Here is a 21,799-nt window from a genome sequence, read left to right as displayed (position 1 = left end):
ACTGGACCACCAGGGAATTCCTGCTGCTATTTTAGATGATGAGGTTTAATGCTCATTATTTCTGGCATACTGGCTATAAATGATTAAATGACTTTTATATTCACTGGTAAAACTTTATGATGTTTAGTTGCTTGGTTCTGTCTTTCAGAAAAAGCTATACATTTGCAAGAGGAACTTGCAGCTCTTAATTGTAAAAAGGAAGAACTTGGTCATTCTGTAAACCGTGTGAAAGAACTTGAGGTAATTGTTAAGCATATTGATTTTTTTAAATAGATGTTAGACAACACAGGAAATTTTAACTTCAGTCACACATAATTTATCTCCAGTGATCTTCCTGTTATGTTTGGACTATTTATTATATGACTCAAGAGGGCGATGGCTGAACTTAATTCAGTAGTTCTTCATTTCAATCTTTGTCTCCTAGAGAAGAATAGAAAGAGCATGTCCTTTGGAGCCTAGAGTCATCCTTGAATCTTGTTTATCTCCCTCACAGTTTGTGTGCTTTTGGGTAAGATCTGTGACCTCAGATCCTTTATCCATAAACTCTAGGATATTGTTCACATCTCATGGGAGGGACTTCAGCTGATTTATGTGCCTTTCCCATAGCAGGTGTTTGGCATCTATTTGGTTTCTTCTCTCTTCTCAGCACCAGGTAAAAATTTCTATCACTACATTAGGATCTCACAGACTAAAGCAAAATGAGAGGCATTTTTCACAAACTGTTACTTTTTTTCTGTTTTTTGTTTTTTTTTTTGTACTTGATATACTAAGGACAGAACTGGAACTTCAGATAATTAAATATGTTCTGTATATAAAATTTGTTCCTGCAACTGAAATTATTTATTTGAGCACTTTATAGTTTCCTGTCTTCAAAGAAGAGATATATCAGACTGAGGGAAGGAAAGCACCTCCCAACACCTTAGTGGTATCTGTCTCACCTTTTTGTGTTGAAAAACAGACATGTAATTAAATTTGTGATGGCTTTTGGGTCCTTAGTGCATCTGGAAAATGGGTGGTAATCTGAAGGACTTGCTGTGTAGGACAGGGTTCTGCATAAATCGAGTTGTATGAACTTGCCTCAGCTCCAGAACAGAAGTAATTGTAGTCAGGGTCATCTTGTTACAGAGAACCAGACCAGCAAACTGACCATGATTAAATTATGCCACAAAGCTGAGAGCAGACTGTCAGTGTTTACCTACTCAGTCCTATAGAGTCGCTGTTCCAATATAAGTATTCCTTTTCCAATTCCAGCTTGAGATGGAGTCTGTTAGAGCTCACTGTTTGGCATTAACAAAGCAAAACCAAATGCTAAGCGAGAAGGTTAAAGAGATGGACAACTATTCACTACTGAAAGAAGGAAAACTGGAGCTTCAGGCGCAAAATAAACTACTTAAACAACAAGTGGAAGACATGAAAAGTGAAAACATGCATCTTCTAAACCGTAAGTCTTTTTTTTATATGATTTGTAATTCATGTTAGGCTCATATTAGGAAACTGCTTTTTTGGCTATACCATGAGAATATGGGATCTTAGATCCCCAACCAGAAATTAAACCCATGTCCCATGTGAAAGTGCTAACCTCTGGACCACCAGGAAAGTCCCAGGAAACTGTTCTAGGGGAGGCTTCAATTGGGAAGATTTTATAAAATTAAAATCCTCAGATTGAAATTCCTTCTTTTTTGCTTGCTATTCTGTAATTCATAGTGTCCTAAGAAGAATGTTTTTAAAATTTAATCTTTATATTACAGTATAGTTGATTTACAGTTTTGTATCAGTATCAAAAGTATAGCAAAGAGATTCTGTTATACATATACACATATCCATTCTTCTCAGATTCTTTTCTCATATAGATCATTAGATTATTGAGTCAAGTTCCCTTATTGGTTATCTATTTCATATATGATACTGTGTGTCTGTTAATTCCAAACTCCTCATTTTATCCTTCACCCTGCCTTTCACCTGTGCTAATCATAACTTTTTTCCAAAGACTATATGCCTGCTGTGTTTTGTAAATAAGTTCAATTGTATTACTTTTTTATATTCCACATATAAGTGATATCATAAGATGTTTGTCTTTTTCTGTCTGAATTGCTTCACTTAGTATGGTATTCTATAGTTGCATCCATGTTACTACAAATGGCATTATTCCTTTTTTGTAGCTGCATAGTATTCCATTGTATATATGTACCACATCTTCTTTATCCATGCATTTGTCAGCGGATATTTGGTTGCTTCCATGTCTTGGCTATTGTAAATAGTGCTGCAGTGAACATTGGGGTGCATGTATCTTCTCAGATTATGGTTTTCTCCAGATATATGCCTAGCAGTGGGATTGATAGATCATATGGTAGTTCTGTGTTTAGTTTTGTAAAGAACCTCCATGCTGTACTCCTTAACGGTTGTACCAATTTACACTCCTACCATCAGTGTAGGACAGTTCCCCTTTCTCCATACCCTCTCCAACATTTATATTTTGTAGACTTTTTGATGATAGCCATTCTGATTGGTGTGAGGTTATATCTTATTGTAGTTTTCATTTTCATTTTTTAATAATTCATGATATTGAACATCTTTTCATGTGCTTTTTGGCCTTCTGGATGTCTTTTTTGGAGAAATGTCTAAATCTTTTGCCCATTTTTCAGTTGGGTTATTTGAACTGCATGAGCTGTTTGTATATTTTGGAGATTAATCCCTTGTCAGTCACTTTATTTGGAAATGTTTTCTCCCATTCTCTGAGTGGTCTTTTCATCCTATTATGGTTTCCTTTGCTATGAAAAAGCTTTGAAGTTTAATATGGTTCCATTTGTTTCTTTTTATTTTTATTTTCATTACTGTAGGAGGCAGATCCAAAAAGATATTTCTGCAATTGATATCAGTATTGTGTGTTTGCCTATGTTTTCCTCTAAGTGCTTTTATAATATCCGGGCTTAATGTACACCTAGGCTTTTTAATCCATTTGGGGTTTATTTTTGTGTATCATGTTCGAAAATGTTCTGATTTCATTCGTTTACATGTTGCTATCTAGTTTTCCAAGTACCACTTGAAGAGACTGTCTTTTCTCCGTTGGATATTTTTGCCTCCTTTGTCATAGATTAATTGACCATAGGGACATAGGTTTATCTCTGGGCTTTCTATTTTGTTCCATTGATCTATATTTCTGTCTTTGTGCCAGTACCATACTGTCTGGATGACTGTAGCTTAGTAATATAGTCTGAAGTCAGGGAGCCTGATTCCTCCAGCTGCATTCTTCTTTCTCAACATTGTCTTGGCTACTCTGGGTCTTTAACAATACATTGCGAAATTGTTCGAGTTCTGTGAAAAATGTGGTTGGTAATTTCATAGGGTTTACACTGCATCTAAATTGCCTTGGGTAGTATAGTCATTTTCACAGTATTGGATCTTCCAATCCAAGAATATAGTAAACCTCTCCATCTGTGTTGTCTTTAATTTCATTCATTGTCAGCTTACCTCCATACAGATCTTTTGCTCCATCAGTAGGTGTGTTTCTACTGGGAGTTCTGGGAGTTCCTGCCTCCCTGACCCTCCAGGCCCAAGGGCTGGTAGCAAAGAGCCTGGCCCCATTAGCAGTCTAGGGAACTATTTCATCCTTTGTGGCTAGGGACCAGCCTAAGTCAGTCTTCGTTGAAGGCCTCTCTGATGATCCAAATTGGGAATGCCATCTGCTCTCTGCCTGGACCCTGAGAGCTGCTGATAGATACACAGATTGATTGGACCTCAGAGTATTCATGGATAGGTTTTGATAGAGTGTTCCTTCTCTAACTCTGTGCTTGGTATAGGGGAGAGACAGGCTTTCAAGTTAATTTAAGGATTTGAAAGAACTCTATTACATGGAGAAGGACTCAACAAATAGTAAAATTTGCATTTAGTACATTAAACTATTTTGTTTTGAAATTTCTGTGGCAGAACTGCTCATTGTCCATGTGATAGAGCTGATAGAAAATAGTGTGCATACACAAAAAAGAAGAACAAATTTTAAACTTCTTTAGCTGCTTTTAAAAGTAGAGTACAATTATAAAATTTCAGGTTGATAACAACCAGGCTCTTCTACCTTCCTAGGCATAGCTCAGCCATCTCCAGAGGTACTAATTTTTCAGAAAGAATTAAAGAAAGCAGAAAATGCAATTGCATCTGAGCATAAGGAGTTTGAAACCCACAAACAAGCTCTGCAAAAACAGCTTCAAAGCGAGGTAAGTATTGCTTCTTGTGCAGCCAGGGGTTGGGCCAGTCTGCTGCATAAACATGTGAACTTGGCACATGCCACACTGGTGTAAATGGGGTTTACTTTAAAATTAGAGCTTCCCCAAGGTACTAAAGGGTGTGCTTTCTCATCTGAGAGCTCTCTACAGTGCTCATGTGACTTTACATTCATAATTGTCACAAAATCCAGAGGCAAGCAAACTTACTGAAACACATAATTCTACAAGTCCTGGTGGTGCCCACAGTGGCAGGGCCTTGGAAATACTGCTGCCATCTCTCTGGTGTCTGCCCATGCCCTGGAGTAGCTGCTTTAACATGCATGTAACAAGATGTGGAAACTTGTTTTATTTCTTATCATTGTAGGGACCATGTGCATTAAGGATTAAGTGTGGATCGCTACTCAGAATTGGCAAAACGGAAAAAAAGCATAAGCCCAATGAGAGTACTGCTCCCGTTGCAGTGAGCTGTGATTTCTTCTGCATTGATTTCTTTTCTTCTGTAATTCTCTGCAGATTGAGCACTCCACCCAGCTGAAGGCCCAGATATTAGAATATGATGCTTCTTTCAAGAGGTTAACTGTGCAGGTTACCAATTTAAAATCACAACTGAAACAAACTCAAATAGGTTAGAGACATTTTAACCTATGTTTGTGTGTGTGTCCGTGTGTGTCAAACTTCTGACATTTGTGTACATTTAATGATTTTACTCATTGAATTTTTACTAATTCTTATAGTAGGGGAAAGCTTCCCAGATGGCTTAGTGGTAAATAAACCTTCTGTCAGTGCAGGAGACATAGGAGATAGAAGTTTGAGCTCTGGGTCAGGAAGATCCCTGGAGGAGAAAATGGCAACCCCCTCCAGTATTTTTGCTTGGAGAGTCCAATGGACAGAAGAGCCTAGGGGGCTACAGTCTGTAGGATCACAGATAATCATACACGACTGAGCACACAGCAGATCATAGGGAAGAGTCATAGAGCTGTGCCGTCTCAGAAGTCAAGCTCCCCTGTCCGTTTCAGGGGTACCATTCAGGTGGTCAGCTAACTGGACTTGTTTTCACAGCTGCCCCGTGACTGGGGGAACCTCATACCACAGATAGGTGTGATAGTGACATCAGTTCAGTTCAGTTCCGGCACTCTTTGCAACCCAATGAACCGCAGCATGCCAGGCCTCCCTGTCCATCACCAAGTCACATAATTTACCCAAACTCATGTCCATTGAGTCAGTGATGCCATCTAACCATCTCATCCTCTGTTGTCTCCTTCTCCACCTGCCCTCAATCTTTCCCAACATCAGGGTCTTTTCAAATGAGTCAGCTCTCTGCATCAGGTGGTCAAAATATTGGAGTTTCAGCTTCAACATCAGTCCTTCCAATGAACACCCAGGACTGATCTCCTTTAGGATGGACTGGTTGGATCTCCTTGCAGTCCAAGGGACATCTTGCCATCAAGAGTCTTCTCCAGCACCGCAGTTCAAAAGCATCAATTCTTTGGTGCTCAGCTTTCTTTATAGTCCAGTCTCATGTCCATACATGACTACTGGAAAAACCATAGCCTTCACTAGACGGACCTTTGTGGTCTAAATAATATCTCTGCTTTTTAATATGCTGTCTAGGTTGGTCATAACTTTCCTTCCAAGGAGTATCTTTTAATTTAATGGCTGCAGTCACCATCTGCAATGATTATGGAGCCCAGAAAAAATAATGTCAGCCACTGTTTCCACTGTTTCCCCATCTCTTTGCCATGAAGTGATGGGACCAGATGCCATGATCTTCGTTTTCTGAATGTTGAGCTTTAAGCCAGCTTTTTCACGCTCCTCTTTCACTTTCATCAAGAGGCTCTTTAGTTCTTCACTTTCTGCCATAAGGGTGGTGTCATTTGCATATCTGAGGTTATTGATATTTCTCCCAGCAATCTTGATTCCAGCTTGTCTTTCCTCCAGCCCAGCGTTTCTCATGATGTACTCTGCACAAAAGTTAAATAAGCAGGGTGACAATATACAGTCTTGATGGACTTCTTTTCCTATTTGGAACCAGTCTGTTGTTCCATGTCCAGTTCTAACTGTTGCTTCCTGACCTGCATACAGGTTTCTCAAGAGGCAGGTCAGATGGTCTGGTATTCCCATCTCTTTCAGAATTGTCCACAGTTTATTGTGATCCACATAGTCAAAGGCTTTGGCATACTTAATAAAGTAGAAGTAGATGTTTTTCTGGAACTCTCTTGCCTCTTCAATAATCCAGCAAATGTTGGCAATGATCTCTGGTGATAGTGACATAGATGCCCCCAAATTCATCCTGGACCTAGCCTTTCCTTTTTTATTTGCTATCTGGTGACTCAGATAGTGATAACTTCACCTGCAATGCAGGAGACCCAGATTCGACCCCTGGGTCAGGAAGATCCACTAAAGAAGGGAATGGAAACTCACTTCAGTATTCTTGCCTGGAGATTTCCATGAACAGAGGAGCCTTGTAATCTACAGTCCATGGAGTCTTAAAGAGTCAGACATGACTGAGTGACTAATACACATCCTGATAAAAAGACCAGTGAACTCTTGAATAGTTTTATATACTCCCTGACAGAGGAGTATGTCAGTGAGAGAGGCAGCATTGCCTGGCAGAAATAGTACTGCCGCTGAAATCAGAAAATTGGGTTTGTACACCAATTTTGAAGCTAGTTATTCAGCCCTGGGTACATTCCTTTTAACTTCCTTGGGCCTCAGTTTTCCCCTTTGTGATGAGGATAATATCTTCCGTTCTCTGGAAGACAAAGGGGAAATGTGAGCAGCTCCAGGGCAGTGCCTGGGGGCGTATAAAACATTGGAGAAATGGTCATAGCTATCATTTTACTACTGTGTCTTCCTGTGGAAACGTGACATCTGCCCTTCCTCCATCCTAACAAGTGCTGAGGCTTAGATGCTTTGTTGAGCTGCTTTCAAGCCCAGTGGAAGTTCATGAGACTATGATTCTGAGCCTTCTTCACTTCCTGTTTGCACTTCTTCTCCCTTGGCCCCTTCTCCCCACACCACTTTTATTTCCATCTGTTCACTCATCTCTACTCTTGCCTGTTCCTCATTTTCTCTCTACAACTCTGCATTTGCCAAACTGCCTACTGCTCAAACTGTCCTGAACTCAGATCATTAGAAATAGTTCAGTGAGGATGGAAGCTTCATGAGCATGAGTCTACCATGCATCTGTCCCTGGCATCATCAAGGTGGCCTTGCAGGAGAGGAGTGGTCACATGTTGTGGCTTTGCATTAGGCCAGCCCAGTGACTTGGTGCCTTGCTGCTGGGTGATTTAGCTGCAGTCTCCCCTCTGTGACGTGGGAGCAGTGAGAGTTTTGGGCTAACAGTGGTTCCCTGAACACACACCCTTCTTCCCTTCTCTGAGACTCAAGCTGTATGCAATAGAATTTGCCACAGCCCTGGGAGTTTGGGGTCTCATTCTGTAATGAGACACATTCAGTATTTTAAAGTCAAGTGTGTTAATGTTCCTGCCAGGTGAAATAAGCAAAGATTATAAATGGATTTATATCAGCTCAGGTAAGGTTTTCAACCATCTGAGTTCAAGTCTGGTTAGGCTTTGTCCCCAAACACATTGTGAATGCCTTTTCAGTTCTCCAAGCTTGTTGGATTTCAAGGTTGTGCCTGATGGATTGTGAAATTATAACATGCATTACAGAAGAAAGCGTATGAAGCAACAGTTGGTATACATAAACTCTCAAACATTAATTACTGTTATGATTGTGGTTTTACAAGCTATTTTTTTATTGAAGTTTAGTAGACTTACTCTATTGTGTTGATTTCTGCTATACAGCAGTGATTAAGTTACACATATGTAGATTGCTTCTGATATTCTTATTCATTATAGTTTATCACAGGATGAACTTCCCTGGTAGCTCAGATTCTAAAACATCTGCCTACAATGTGGGAGACCCAGGTTCAGTCCCTGGGTTGGGAAGATCCCCTGGAGAAGGAAATGGCAACCCACCCCAGTACTCTTACCTGAAAAATCCCCTGGACGGAGGAACCTGGTAGGCTACATACAGTCCATGGGATCGCAAAAAGTTGGACATGACTGAGCAACTTCGCTTTCTTTTCTTTATCACAGGATACTAAATATAGTTGTCTGTGCTTTACAGAACTTTGTTGTTTATCCATTACATACATAATAGCTTACATCTGTCAAATCCAGCCTCCCAGCCCACTCTGCTAAGTCACTTTAGTCGTGTCCAACCCTGTGCGACCCCATAGACAGCAGCCCACCAGGCTCCCCTGTCCCTGGGATTCTCCAGGCAAGAACACTGGAGTGGGTTGCCGTTTCCTTCTCCAATGCATGAAAGTGAAAAGTGAAAGTGAAGTCCCTCAGTCATATCCCACTCTTAGCGACCCCATGGACTGCAGCCTACCAGGCTCCTCCATCCATGGGATATTCCAGGCAAGAGTACTGGAGTGGGTGCCATCCCATTCTATCCCTACACAAATCCCTCCCACTTAGCCATCCCAAGTCTCTTCTCACTGTTCATGAGTCTGTTTCTGTTTCATAGACATGCTCATTTGTGTCATATTTTAGATTCCACATATAAGTAATACCACATGGTATTTGTTTTTCTTTCAGACTTACTTCACCTAGTATGGTAATCTCTACTTGCATGCATGTTGCTGCAAATGGCATTATTTTTGTTCTTCTGTTTTTTTGCCTTGTTAGTATTCCATTGTGTCTGTGTGTGTTTATGTATGTATACACACACCACATCTTTATCCATTCATATATTGATGAATGTGTAGGTTGTTTTTATGTCTTGGCTATTGTGAATAGTGCTGCTATTAACATACAGGTGCATGTATCTTTTTAGATTATAGAGTTTTGTCTCTATATATGCCCAGGAACAGGATTGCTAGATCGTATGGTAATTCCTTTTTTGCTTTTCTGAGGAACCTCTGTTCTATAGTGGCTGTACGAACCATATTCACCAACAGTGTAGGAGGGTTCCATTTTCTACACACTCTTTCCAGCATTTGTAGAGTCTTTAATGATGGCCATTCTGATCCAGTGTGAGGTAACCCCTCATTAGAGTTTTGACTTGTATTTCTCTGATAACTAGTGATTCTGAGTATCTTATCATGTGCCTATTGGCCACTTGTATTTCTTCTTCAGAGAAACGTCTACTTAGGCCTTCTGCCCATTTTGGGTTGTTTAATTTTTTGCTGTTGAGTGTGTATATTTTGGAAATTAAGCTAACAAATTAAGTGTTGTTACCAAATATTTTGTCCCATTGCATAAGTTGTCTTTGTTTTGGTTATGGTTTCTTTTGCTCTACAAAAGCTTATCACGCTTTTTTAGATTTATGACATAAATGTTGATTTTGTTTTTATTTCTATTATCTCAAGAGACTGACCTAAGAAAACACTGGTATGATTTATGTCATAGAATGTTATCCTATGGTCTCTTCTTGGAGTTTTGTGGAATCGTGTCTTCTGTTTGAGTCTTTAAGCTATTTTGAGTTTGTGTATGATGAGAGAATGTGTTCTCATTTCATTGCTTTATATGCAGCTCTTCAGCTTTCCCAACACCACTTTTTGAACAAATTGTGTTTTTCCCATTGTACATTATTGCCTTCAGTGTCCAAGATTAATTGACTTTGGGTATGGGGGTTTATTTGTGGGCTCTCTATTCTATTCCATTGATTCATTTATCTGTTTTTGTGCCAGTACCATGATGTTTTGATTACTATACCATTCTAATATTTTCTGAAGTCTGAAAGGATTATGGCTCCTCCCGTGTGTTTTTTGCCCTCAGGATTTCTTTGGGAATTCAGTTTTTATACATATAAATTTTATGATTGATTATTCTAGTTTTGTGAGGAAGTATCATGGGTAATTTAATAGAGATCACATTAAATCTATAGATTTCTTTAGGTAGTATTGCCATTTTAACAGTATTCTTATAGTCCAAGAGCATGGGACATCTTCCATTTCTTTGAATCCTCTTTAATTTCTTTTATTAATATTTTATAGTTCTCATTATATAAATCTTTCATCTCTTCATTCATGGTTATTTTTTATGTTTTGGAATGGGGGAAGCAATTTTTAAAGGTCCTGGAAAAGGTCAATTTCATTCCAGTCTCGAAGACAGAAATGCCAAAGAATGCTCAAAGTACCACACAATTGCACTCATCTCACACTCTAGCAAATCTGTGCTCAAAATTCTCCAAGCCAGGCTTCAACAGTACATGAACCATGAACTTCCAGACGTTCAAGCTGGATTTAGAAAAGGCAGGGGAACCAGAGATCAAATTCCAAACATCCATTGGATCATTGAAAATACAAGAGAGTTCCAGAAAAACATCTACTTCTGCTTTATTGACTATGCCAAAGCTTTTGTGTGGATCACAACAAACTGTTGAAAATTCTGAAAGAGATGGGAATACCAGACCACCAGACCTGCCTCCTGAGAAATCCATATGCAAGTCAGGAAGCAACATTTAGAACTGGACATGGAACAACAGACTGCCTCCAAATCAGGAAAGGAATACATCAAGGTTGTATACTGTCACCCTGTTCGTTTAACTTATATGCAGAGTACATAATGAGAAAAGCTGGGCTGAATGAAGCACAAGTTAGACTCAAGATTTCCAGGGAAAAAATCAATAATGTCAGATATGCAGATGGCACCACCCTTATGGCAGAAATCGAAGAAGAACTAAAGAGCCTCTTGATGCAAGTGAAAGAAGAGAGTGAAAAAGTTGGCTTAAAACTCAACATTCAAAAACTAAAATCAAGGGAGGGAGGTGGGAAGGGGATTCAGGATGGGGAACATGTGTACACCCGTGGCAGATTCATCTTGATGTATGGCAAAACCAATACAATATTGTAAAGTAATTAACCTCCAATTAAAATAAATAAATTTATATTAAAAAAAAAAAAACTAAGATCATGGCATCTCACCCCATCACTTCTTGGCAAATAGAAGGGGAAACAATGGAAACAGTGAGAGACTATTTTGGGGGTTTCCAAAATCATTGCATATGGTGACTGCAGCTATAAAAATAAAAGACACTTCCTCCTTAGAAGAAACATTATGACAAAACTAGACAGCATATTAAAAAAGCAGAGACATTACTTTGCCAGCAAAGATCTGTATCGTCAGGGCTATGGTCTTACCAGTAGTCATGTGTGGATGTGAGAGTTGGACTATAAAGAAAGCTGAGCACCAAAGAATTGATGCTTTTGAACTATGGTATTGGAGAAGACTCATGAGAGTCCCTTGGATAGCAAGGAGATCCAATCAGTCCATCCTAAAGGAAATAAATCCTGAATATTATTGGAAGGACTGATGCTGAAGCTGAAATTCTAATACTTTGCCACTTGATGTGAATAGCTGACTTGTTTGAAAAGACCATGATGCTGGGAAAGATTGAAGGCGAAAGAAGGGGCTGACCAAGGATGAGATGGTTGGATGGCATCACTGACTCAATGGGCATTAGTTTGAGTTAACTCCCAGGGTTGGTGATGGACAGGGAGGCATGGCATCCTGCAGTCCATGGGGTGCAATGAGTCAGACATAAGTCTGAGTGACTGAACTGCACTGAACTGGTTGTTTAGATTTTATCAGAGGGCAGGCAGAATGAAAACCATAATCACAAAAACAAATCCAAAGTGATCACATGGATCACAATGTTGTCTAACTCAGTGAAACTATGAGCCATCCCATGTAGGGCTACCCAAGATGGAAAGGTCATGGTGGAGAGTTCTGGGTCCACTGGAGAAGGGAATGGCAAACAAACTCAGCATTCTTGCCTTAGAACCCATGAACAATATGAAAAGGCAAAAAGATACAATACTGAAAGATAAAGTCCCCAGGTTGGTTGGTGCCCAGTATGATACTGGAGAAGAGCTGAGTAATAGCTCCAAAAGGAATGAAGAGTCTGAGCCAGTTTGGAAACAGTGCCCAGTTGTGGATGTGCCTGGTGATTAAAGTGAAGCCTAATGCTGTAAACAGCAGAATTGCATAGGAACTTGAAATGATAGCACCATGAATCAAGGTAATTGGAAGTGGTCAAACAAGATGGCAAACATGAATATCAAAATTTTAGGAATCAGTAAACTAAAATGGATTGGAATGGGAAAATTTAATTCAGATGACCATTATATATGTACTACTGTGGGCAAGAATCCCTTAGAAGAAATGGAGTGGCTCTCATAGTCAACAAAAAGAGCCTGAAATGCAGTACATGGGTACAGTCTCAAAATGACCAAGTGATCTCATTTTGTTTCCAAGGCAAACCATTCAATATCACAGTAATCCAACTGTAATCCATCTATGCCCCAATCACTAATGCCAAAGAAGCTGAAGTCGAACAGTTCTATGAAGACCTACATGATCTTCTAGAACTAACACCAAAAAAAAAAAAAAAAATGTCCTTTTCATCATAGGGAACTGCAATCCAACAGTAGGAAGTCAAGAGGTATCTGGAGTAATAGGCAAGTTGGTCTTAGAGTACAAAATGAAGAAAGACAAAGACTAACAGTTCTGCCAAGAGAATGCACTGGTCATAGCAAACACCATCTTCCAACAACACAAGAGATGACTCTACACATGAATGTAAGCAGATGGTCATTACTGAAATCATATTATATTCTTCACAGCCAAAAATGGAGAAGCTCTATGCAATCAGCAGAAACAAGACCTGCAGCTGAATGTGGCTCAGATTGTGAACTCCTTATGCAAAATTCAGACTTAATTTGAACCAGACATCTTGGTATGAGAAGTCAAGTGGATCTTAGGACACATCACTACAAACAAATCTAGTGGAGGTGATGGAATTCCAGATAAGCTGTTTCAAATTCTAAAAGATGATGCTGTGAAAGTGCTGCACTCAATATGCCAGCAAATTTGGAAAACTCAGCAGTGGCCACAGGACTGGGAAAGGTCAGTTTTCATTCCAGTCTCTAAGAAAGGCAATGCCAAAGAATGCTCAAACTACCACACAATTGCAGTCTTCTCACACGCTAGTAATGCTCAAAATTCTCCAAGCCAGGCTTCAGCAATACATGAACCATGAACTTCCAGATGTTCAAGCTGGTTTTAGAAAAGGCAGAGGAACCAGAGATTAAATGGCTAACATACACTATATCATGGAAAAAGCAAGAAAGTTCCAGAAAACATCTATTTCTGCTTCATTGACTATACTATGTATGGATGTGAGAGTTGGACTATAAAGAAAGCTGACACTGAAGAATTGATGCTTTTGAAGTGTGGTGTTGGAGAAGACTCTTGAGAGTCCCTTGGACTGCAAGGAGATCCAACCAGTCCATCCTAAAGGAGAGCAGTCCTGGGTGTTCATTGGAAGGACTGATGTTGAAGCTGAAACTCCAATACTTTGGCCACGTGATGCAAACAGCTGACTCATTTGAAAAGACCCTGATGCTGGGAAAGATTGAGGGCAGGAGGAGAAGGGAACGACAGAGGATGAGATGGTTGGATGGCATCACCGACTCAATGGACATGGGTTTGGGTGAACTCTGGGAGTTGGTGATGGACAGGAAGGCCTGGCATGCTGCGGTTCATGGAGTTGCAAAGAGTCAGACACAACTGAGCAACTGAACTGACTGACTGTGCTAAATCCTTTGACTTTGTGCATCAAAACAAACTGTGGGAAATTCTCAAAGAAATGGGAATACAGATCACCCTACCTGCCTCCTGAGAAATTTTTATGCAGGTCAAGGGGCAACAGTTAGAACCAGGCATGTAACAATGGGCTGTTTCCAAATTGGAAAGGATTATGTCAAGACTATATATTGTTACCCTACTTATTTAACTTGTATGCGGAGTATATCATGTGAAATGATGGCCTGGATGAGTCACAAACTGGAATCAAGATTGCTGGGAGAAATATCAATAACCTCAGATATGCAAATGACACCACCCATATGGTGGAAAGCAAAGAGGAGCTAAAGAATCTCTTGTTGAAAGTGAAAGAGGAGAATGAAAAGCTGGCTTAAAACTCAACCTTCAAAAAACAAAGATCATGGTATCCAGTCCCATCCCTTCATTGCAAATAGTTGGGGAAACAATGGAAACAGTGACAGACTTTATTTTCTTGGGCTCCAGAATCACTGTAGATGTGACTGCAGCCATGAAATTAAAAGACACTTGCTCCTTGGAAGAAAAGCTATGACAAACCTACACAGCATTTATAAAAGCAGAGACAACACTTTGCCAACAAAGGTCCATTTGTCTAGTCAAAGCTATGGTTTTTCCAGTAGTCATGTATGGGTGTGAGAGTTGAACCATCAAGAAGGTTGAAGAATTGACAATTCTGTATTGTGGTGTTGGAGAAGATTTTTGAGAGTTCCTTGAAAGAAGATCAAAGCAGTCATTCCTAAAGGAAATCAATCCTGAATATTTATTGGAAGACTGATACTGAAGCTGAAGCTCAGTACTTCAGTCACCCAATGCGAATGGCTGACTTATTAGAAAAGGCCTGATGCTTGGAAAGATTGAAGGCAGGAGGAGAAGGGGACAAAAGAGGATGAGAGATAGTGTTAGTTGGATGGCATTACTGAGTCAATGGACATGAGTTTGAGCAAGCTCCAGGAGTTGGTGATCAACAGGGAAGCTTGGTGTGCTGCAGTCCATGGGGGTCACAGAATGTTGGACAGAGTTGAGAGACTTAAAAGCAATAGTATATTGCCATTTTAAGAAATGTTTTCCCATTGATTTTATATTTCTTTGTCCATTTCTTTTTGTTTTACTTTGTGTGAATTGATGAATTTTTTTTTATTATAGTTACTTGTCTTCTTTTTGGTTTTTGTGAATCTGTTCTATGTTTTTTTGTTTTTTAGTTATCCTGTTTTCATCCTTTATCTACTTGCCTTGGACTGGTAGCCATATAGATTCAAACACATTATAGGAAGTAAGGGGAATCTAAATTTTCTTACTCTCTTCCCTCACATTTTATGATTTTTATGTCCTCTTTTACATCTTCATGTTCATTTCTCTGCCATTCATTGTGATTATCATCACTTTCTTAGATTTTTTTTTTTTTTTAATCTCTATACTGGTTAATTTGGGGCTTGCCAGATGGTTCAGTGGTAAAAAATCTGCCTGCAATGCAAGAGATGTAGGTTCAGTCCCTGGGTTGAGAAGATCCCCAGGAGGAGGAAATGACAACCCACTCCAGTATTCTTGCCTGGGAAACTCCATGGACAGAGGACTCTAGTAGGCTACAGCCCATGAGGGCTCAAAGAATCAGATATGACTGAGCAACTGAGCATGCATGCATGCCAAGTATCCTGGGTTGCAGATTTTTCCTTTTCAGTGCTTTGAATATCTCTTGCCATTCCATTTTGGGCTGCAACATTTCTGTAGGGAAATCAGCTGATTCCTTTATGGGGGTTCTCTTATAATTAATTCTGTCTTTCTCTTGCTGCTGTTAGTACACTCTCTTTAACTTTTGCCATTTTTATAATATATCTTGATGTAGGTCTCTTTGGGTTTACCTTGTGTGGAACCCTGTTTCCTGCACCTGTATATCTGTTTACATCTTCAGGTTTGGGAAGTTTTCAGCCATAATTTCTTCAAATACATTTTTTATCTTTTCTTTTTCTTCCCCATCTGGAATCCCTAATATGTATAGATTGGCATGCTTTTTATTGTCCCATAGGTCTTGTATGTAGATTTCTTTTTTTTTTTATTTGGCATTCTGTTTACTGTCTTGAATGAGTGATCTTCATTATTCTATCTTCTGGGGGCACTTACTGATTCTTCTGAATTATTTGTTTTGTTTTGGCCATGCCCCATGAATTTCAAGATCTTCGTTCCCTGGATTGAACCCACACCCTTGTCAGTGAAAGCATGGGGTCCTAACCACTGCACTACTAGGAAATTGCCTGTTTTTCTGCATTATTCATTTCTGTTCATTGCCTTTAGTTTGGTTTTCATCTCAGCAAATGAGTTTTGTGATTTTCTTGCTTCCTCTTTATAGTTTCTAGTCCATTTTTATAGTACTTTGAACTTTTACTGATAACTTTTTCTTAATTCCTTTAGTATTTCCACTATCCTTTTTTGAAATCTGTGCTATTAAACTGAAGAGTTCTGTTTCATTGTTTGTTCTTTCAGGGGAGTTTTCTTGGTTTAATCACCCCTAACTAGGGGTAATTCCTCTGCTTCATTTTACATAATTTTCCCTCCTGAATTTACAGAAGAGAAATACATCTACTGTGGTCCTGGGGGACTATTTATATGTGGAAGCATCCCTGTGTAGCTTCTGTGGGTTTAATGTTTGTTTGTCATGAGGGCTGTTTTTGGTTTGAATGCCTGTGGTCTCTTTGTTCAATGTGTGCTGGCCATGATCATTATACCCTTATAATCCAGGTGTGCAGATGTGGTGGCTGGTGCCCAGTCCTGAAGTTCTTGGCATTGGTGGAGGATCTTATACATACCACCTAGAGCATGTGACCACTCCTGGAGCCTGGGAGGGTGGCAGTGGCAGCAGTTCGAGACTGCTTCTGTAGTTTGGGATGGGGAGCAGGTAGTAGCAGAGGCTCAGAACCAACCTGAAGCCTGTGGCATGCAGATGGCAGTTGCCATGCCCATGACCCCTCCTGGAGCTCGTGTAGGCCATGTCATACTGCCTGAGAGCATGCACAGCAGAAAAGGCTGCAGTGGTGTGTCCCACCACCCCCCTCACACAGCTCGACCATCAATAGCACCTGGCCTCTAAGGCGGCCCAAGCTTCCTCCATGTACACCCTCAGAAGCAACTGCTCCAGACTCCAGCCCCTTCAGCCTGAGTCTGATCTCCAAAGTGTAAGCTTCAACACCCAGCTCCTGTATGCATGGATGGACACATGTCTCTGGGTAGGGAATACAAGGCAGTGGTGCTGACCTTTTGTGCAGGTCTGTCTCTCTCCCAGCTGCTGCACATCAGAGTCTGCATTCTCCTCCAAGGCTCTGGAGCTCACCCCCATCTTGGCTGATCTCCTGGAGTGCAGGAACCTTGCCTGTTTCACAGCTCCTTCCTGAGGGTACAGTTCCTGTCCCAGATTCTTCTTCACTTTATTTTGTTGTTGTACTATTTTGGAATCAGCTTGGTTCCATGGAGATTATTTGGCCCTTTTGGAAGTCTGAGATCTTCTGCCAGTGTTCAGTAGATATTCTGTGAGAATCATTCTACACAGAGATGTATTGTTGATGTATTTGTGGGTGTCTTAAGTTCATGTCTTAAGACTCCACCATCTTGATCACTTCCTACAAACTATTTAACATGCTAATTGATTTTTCAATGAAAAAATTCCCCAGACCTTTCAGTTTAGTTCCCTACTTTTTCCCTTCCTGTCTCAAACTATCTGTTTGTGACCCACAGCACTAGAGAATGAAGTATACTGCAACCAGAAGCACTGTCTTCAAAACTGCTCCATCAGCACATTACTGAGCACCTGGGCTCATGAGGGTAACATCAGTGGAGATTTCTTGAAAAATCCTCTGAGAAAAGAGGAGGCAACAGCAGGCCTAGTTACATCGCAGATCTCTGGTTACCCAAATACCAGCACAGAGGTCAGTTCCCCTGATTCTGACCTCGAGTTTGTAGCCAGTGCCAAGGATAGGGTGAGAAAGCTGGAGCAGGAGGCAGAGAACCTGGAAAAAGCTTTCCAGAACTACCATCCAAGGGTTCGTTTGTGCCCTGCCAAGAGCCTGGTGGCAGTCAGAAGCTCACCTACCCTCTACCTGCCAGGGACTCTTAAGAACATCACTGCAGCTGCTCCTGAGAGGTGTGTTTTTGTGGACAACAGAGTCACCTCTCCGCAGCCTCCAGTAAACACATGTGGAGGGGACAAAAGTGTGGTGTCTGAGGTGCCCAGCAGTATGGCCTCAACGTCACGCAAGAGTGCAGTCTCCAGATGGCTCTCCTCCACACTGCTCCCCAACGCAAGAAGCCATGATAGTGAAATGTACCTGGAAGGTGAGCTATGGACACAGGCCTGTGGATACTCTGGACAGGGGTCACTTTGCTCCTCATCCCCGCATCTCTGGATAAGAGTGCAGCTGGAAGTACAAGGAGTCATGGGAGCCTCTGAACTGCAGGCTACTGGGGAGCAGGGCGTCCCCCCCAGGTAACAGGTGGTGTGGAGGTTGTGGGATGGAGAGTCAAGTGCTGGCATTTTGCTTGGCACATGGAGGTTTTCCGAGAGTGACCGTGGCTTTTCTTAGCTGCTGGTTAGTTTCATGTGTTCTCTTATTATCACTGCACTTTCATTTTCATGCCTGAATTGTTCTGATTTCCTATAAAATCATCTGTGGATGATTTCCACTTACTCCATTTCTTGCAAGGATGATAGAATGCATTTTCAAAGCAGTAGAAATCCTTAGAAGTTGCACTGCCATCTTCTCCATGCAATCTATAACATGCTCGTCCTGGATCCTCCTGCCCCATAGGTCTGAGCCGGTCCCCAGTCGCTGCTCCCTGTCCCGACAGAAAGTCACAGCCATCACCTGCCGAGTCCAAGTGCAGCCTTCCCGTGCACTCACTCTCCAGCCCTCCAGAGCAGAATGCCTGGTAAGTACCTCATCCTCTGCCCGGCCTCTGCCAAAACTGATTAGCTTCCTGTGTTCTCAGCCATGGCTGGCTCCACTTTTTTAAGTGATGTTAAAAACCACCTGGCAGGATAGAATAAGCAATCAGATTATAGGATGTGTGATCTCTGAGAATCATCTGAATCATTGGCTGGAGGAAAAAAAAGACTGCTTTTAGCAAATGACTAATTCCTTTTTGTTTGCTAAACATGATGTACTCAGGTATTAATAAGTATCTTTATAGTTTCATGAGCAGACTTGGTATTAAAGATAAAGCAGCTGTACTAAATCTGCAAATGCAGTGCTCACTTCAGCAGCACATACACTAAAATTGAAATGATACAGAGAAGATTAATTGCCCCTACACAAGGATGTCATCCAAATTCATGAATCACTCCATATTTTTTAAACTTAAAAGCTTTTGCACAGCAAAGGAAACTATAACCAAGATGAGAAGACAGTTCTCAGAATAGGAGAAAATAATAGCAAATGGAACAACTGACAAAGCATTAAGTTCTAAAATATACAAACAGCTCATACAACCCAATGCCAGAAAAACAAAGAAGTCAATCAAAAAGTGGGAAAAAGACCTAAACAGACATATCTCCAAAGACAACTTACAGATGACTATGGTTGAAAAGATGCTCAACACCACTTATTATTAAAGAAACACAAATCAAAACTACAATGAGATATCACCTCACACTGGTCATAATGGCCATCATCAAAAAGTTAACAAACAATAAATGCTGGAGGCAGTGTAGAGAGAAGGGAACACTCTTGCACTGATGGTGGGAATGTAAATTCATACAGCCACTATGTAAGACGGTATGGAGATTCCTTAAAAAACTAGGAATAAAACTGCTATATGACCTAGCAATCCCATTTCTAGGCATATACCCTGAGAAAACCAAAAATGAAAAAGACGAATGTATCCCATTGTTCATTGCACTGCTGTTTACAGTAGCTAGAACATTTAAGCAACCTACATGTCCACTGACAGATGGAAGGATAAAGAAGGTGTAGTACATATACACAATGGAATATTAGTCAGCCATAAACAGCAATGCATGTGAGACAGTTCTAATGAAGGGGATGAATCTAGGGCCAATTATAAGTGTAGTAAGTCAGAAAGAGAAGGATAGATATCATATACTAATGCATATATGCATAATCTAGAAAGATGGTACAGAAGAATTTGCTTGTAGGGCAGCAGAATGGAGAAACAGACATAGAGAACATAATTACGGACATGCGAAGCACAGAGGAGAGGTTGAGATGTGTGGAGAGAGTAACATGGAAACTTACATTGCCATATGTAAAATAGACAACAGTAATTTGCTGTATGTGTCTAAACTCAAACAGGAGTTCTATATCCAGCTAGAGGGATGGGATGAGAGGGAAATGGGAGGGAGGTTCAAGAGGGAGAGGATATGTGTATACCTAATTCTGAAAGAGATGGAGTACCAGACCACCTGACCTGCCTCTTGAGAAATGTGTATGCAGGTTAGGAAGCAGTAGTTAAAGTGGACATGGAACAACAGACTGGTTCCAAATAGGAAAAGGGGTACATCAAAGCTGTATATTGTCACCCTGCTTATTTAACTTCTATGCAGAGTACATCATGAGAAATGCTGGGCTGGAAGAAGCACAAGCTGGAATCAAGATTGCTGGGAGAGATATCAATAACCTCAAACATGCAGATGACACCACCCTTATGGCAGAAAGTGAAGAGGAACTAAAAAGCCTCTTGATAAAAATCAAAGAGGAGAGTGAAAAAGTTGGCTTAAAGCTCAACATTCAGAAAACTAAGATCATGGCATCTGATCCTATCATTTTATGGGAAATAGATGGGGAAACACTGGAAACAGTGTCAGACTTTATTTTGGGGGGCTCCAAAATCACTGCAGATGGTGATTGCAGCCATGAAATTAACACTTACTCCTTGGAAGGAAAGTTATAGCCAACCTAGACAGCATATTAAAAAGCAAAGACATTACTTTGCCAACAAAGGTCCATGTAGTCGGGGCTATGGTTTTTCCAGTGGTCATGTATGGATGTGAGAGTGGACTGCAAAGAAAGCTAAGCGCCAAAGAATCGATGCTTTTGAAGTGTGGTTTTGGAGAAGACCCTTGAGAGTCCCTTGGATTGCAAAGAGATCCAACCAGTCCACCCTAAAGGAGATCACTTCTGAGTGTTCATTGGAAGAACTGATGCTAAAGCTGAAACTGCAGTACTTTGGCCACCTGATGCGAAGAGCTGACTCATTAGAAAAGACCCTGATGCTGGGAAGGATTTGGGGCAGGAGGAGAAGGGGATGACAGATGATGAGATGGCTGGATGACATCACTGATTCAATGGACATGAGATTGAGTAAACTCTGGGAGTTGGTGATGGACAGGGAGGCCTGGCGTGCTACGATTCATAGGGTCACAAAGAGTCGGACACGACTGAGCAACTGAACTGAACTGAACTGATGGCTGATTCGTGTTGAGGTTTGACAGAAAACAATATTCTTCAAAGAAATTATTCTTCAGTTAAAAATAAATTAATTTTAAAAGCCCAACAATGAGATACCATCTCACACCGGTCTAATTGACTGCCATCAAAAAGTCTACAGACAATAAATCCTGGAGAGGGTATGGAGAAAAGGGAACCCGCTTACACTATTGGTGGGAATGCAAAATAGTATAGCCCCTATGGAGAACAGTGTGGAGATTCCTTAAAAAACTGGAAATAGAACTGCCATATGACCCAGCAATCCCACTGCTGGGCCTACACACCAAGGAAACCAGAATTGAAAGAGACACATGTGCCCCAATGTTCATGACAGCACTGTTTACAATAGCTAGGACATGGAAGCAACCTAAATGTGTACTGGCAGACAAATGGATAAGGAAGTTGTGGTACATGTACACAATGGAATATTACTCAGCTATAAAAAAAGAATGCATTTGAGTCAGTTCTAATAAGGTGGATGAAAGTGGAGCCTATTATACATAGTTAAGTAAGT

The 21,799-nt window shown here is 40.6% G+C and overlaps 1 protein-coding gene and 1 non-coding gene across 3 annotated transcripts in view; both read left to right on the top strand.

The window, feature by feature from the left end:
- The window catches only part of LOC138983927 (centriole and centriolar satellite protein OFD1-like), a 62,998-nt gene that overhangs the window by 29,941 nt on the left and 11,258 nt on the right, over nucleotides 1–21,799 (top strand). For both annotated transcript variants that reach the window (XR_011463201.1, XM_070365789.1), the window contains exons 13-18: nucleotides 149–240; nucleotides 1,252–1,441; nucleotides 4,078–4,208; nucleotides 4,731–4,842; nucleotides 17,579–18,175; nucleotides 18,649–18,769. Coding sequence is in view for 1 of the 2 variants with exons in the window: in XM_070365789.1 (XP_070221890.1) it covers nucleotides 149–240; nucleotides 1,252–1,441; nucleotides 4,078–4,208; nucleotides 4,731–4,842; nucleotides 17,579–18,175; nucleotides 18,649–18,769 (1,243 nt within the window). In the remaining variant the exon portion in view is untranslated. The remainder of the gene's footprint in view (nucleotides 1–148; nucleotides 241–1,251; nucleotides 1,442–4,077; nucleotides 4,209–4,730; nucleotides 4,843–17,578; nucleotides 18,176–18,648; nucleotides 18,770–21,799) is intronic.
- On the top strand, nucleotides 19,088–19,192 carry LOC138986519 (U6 spliceosomal RNA). The gene has a single exon (XR_011463335.1). It is a non-coding gene; the product is annotated as a U6 spliceosomal RNA (small nuclear RNA).

This window comes from Bos mutus, chromosome X (genome assembly GCF_027580195.1).
Source record: "Bos mutus isolate GX-2022 chromosome X, NWIPB_WYAK_1.1, whole genome shotgun sequence".
Classification (NCBI taxonomy): domain Eukaryota; kingdom Metazoa; phylum Chordata; class Mammalia; order Artiodactyla; family Bovidae; genus Bos; species Bos mutus.
The sequence above is the reverse complement of the archived record's forward strand: the minus strand, read 5'-3'. Positions and strand labels throughout refer to the sequence as shown.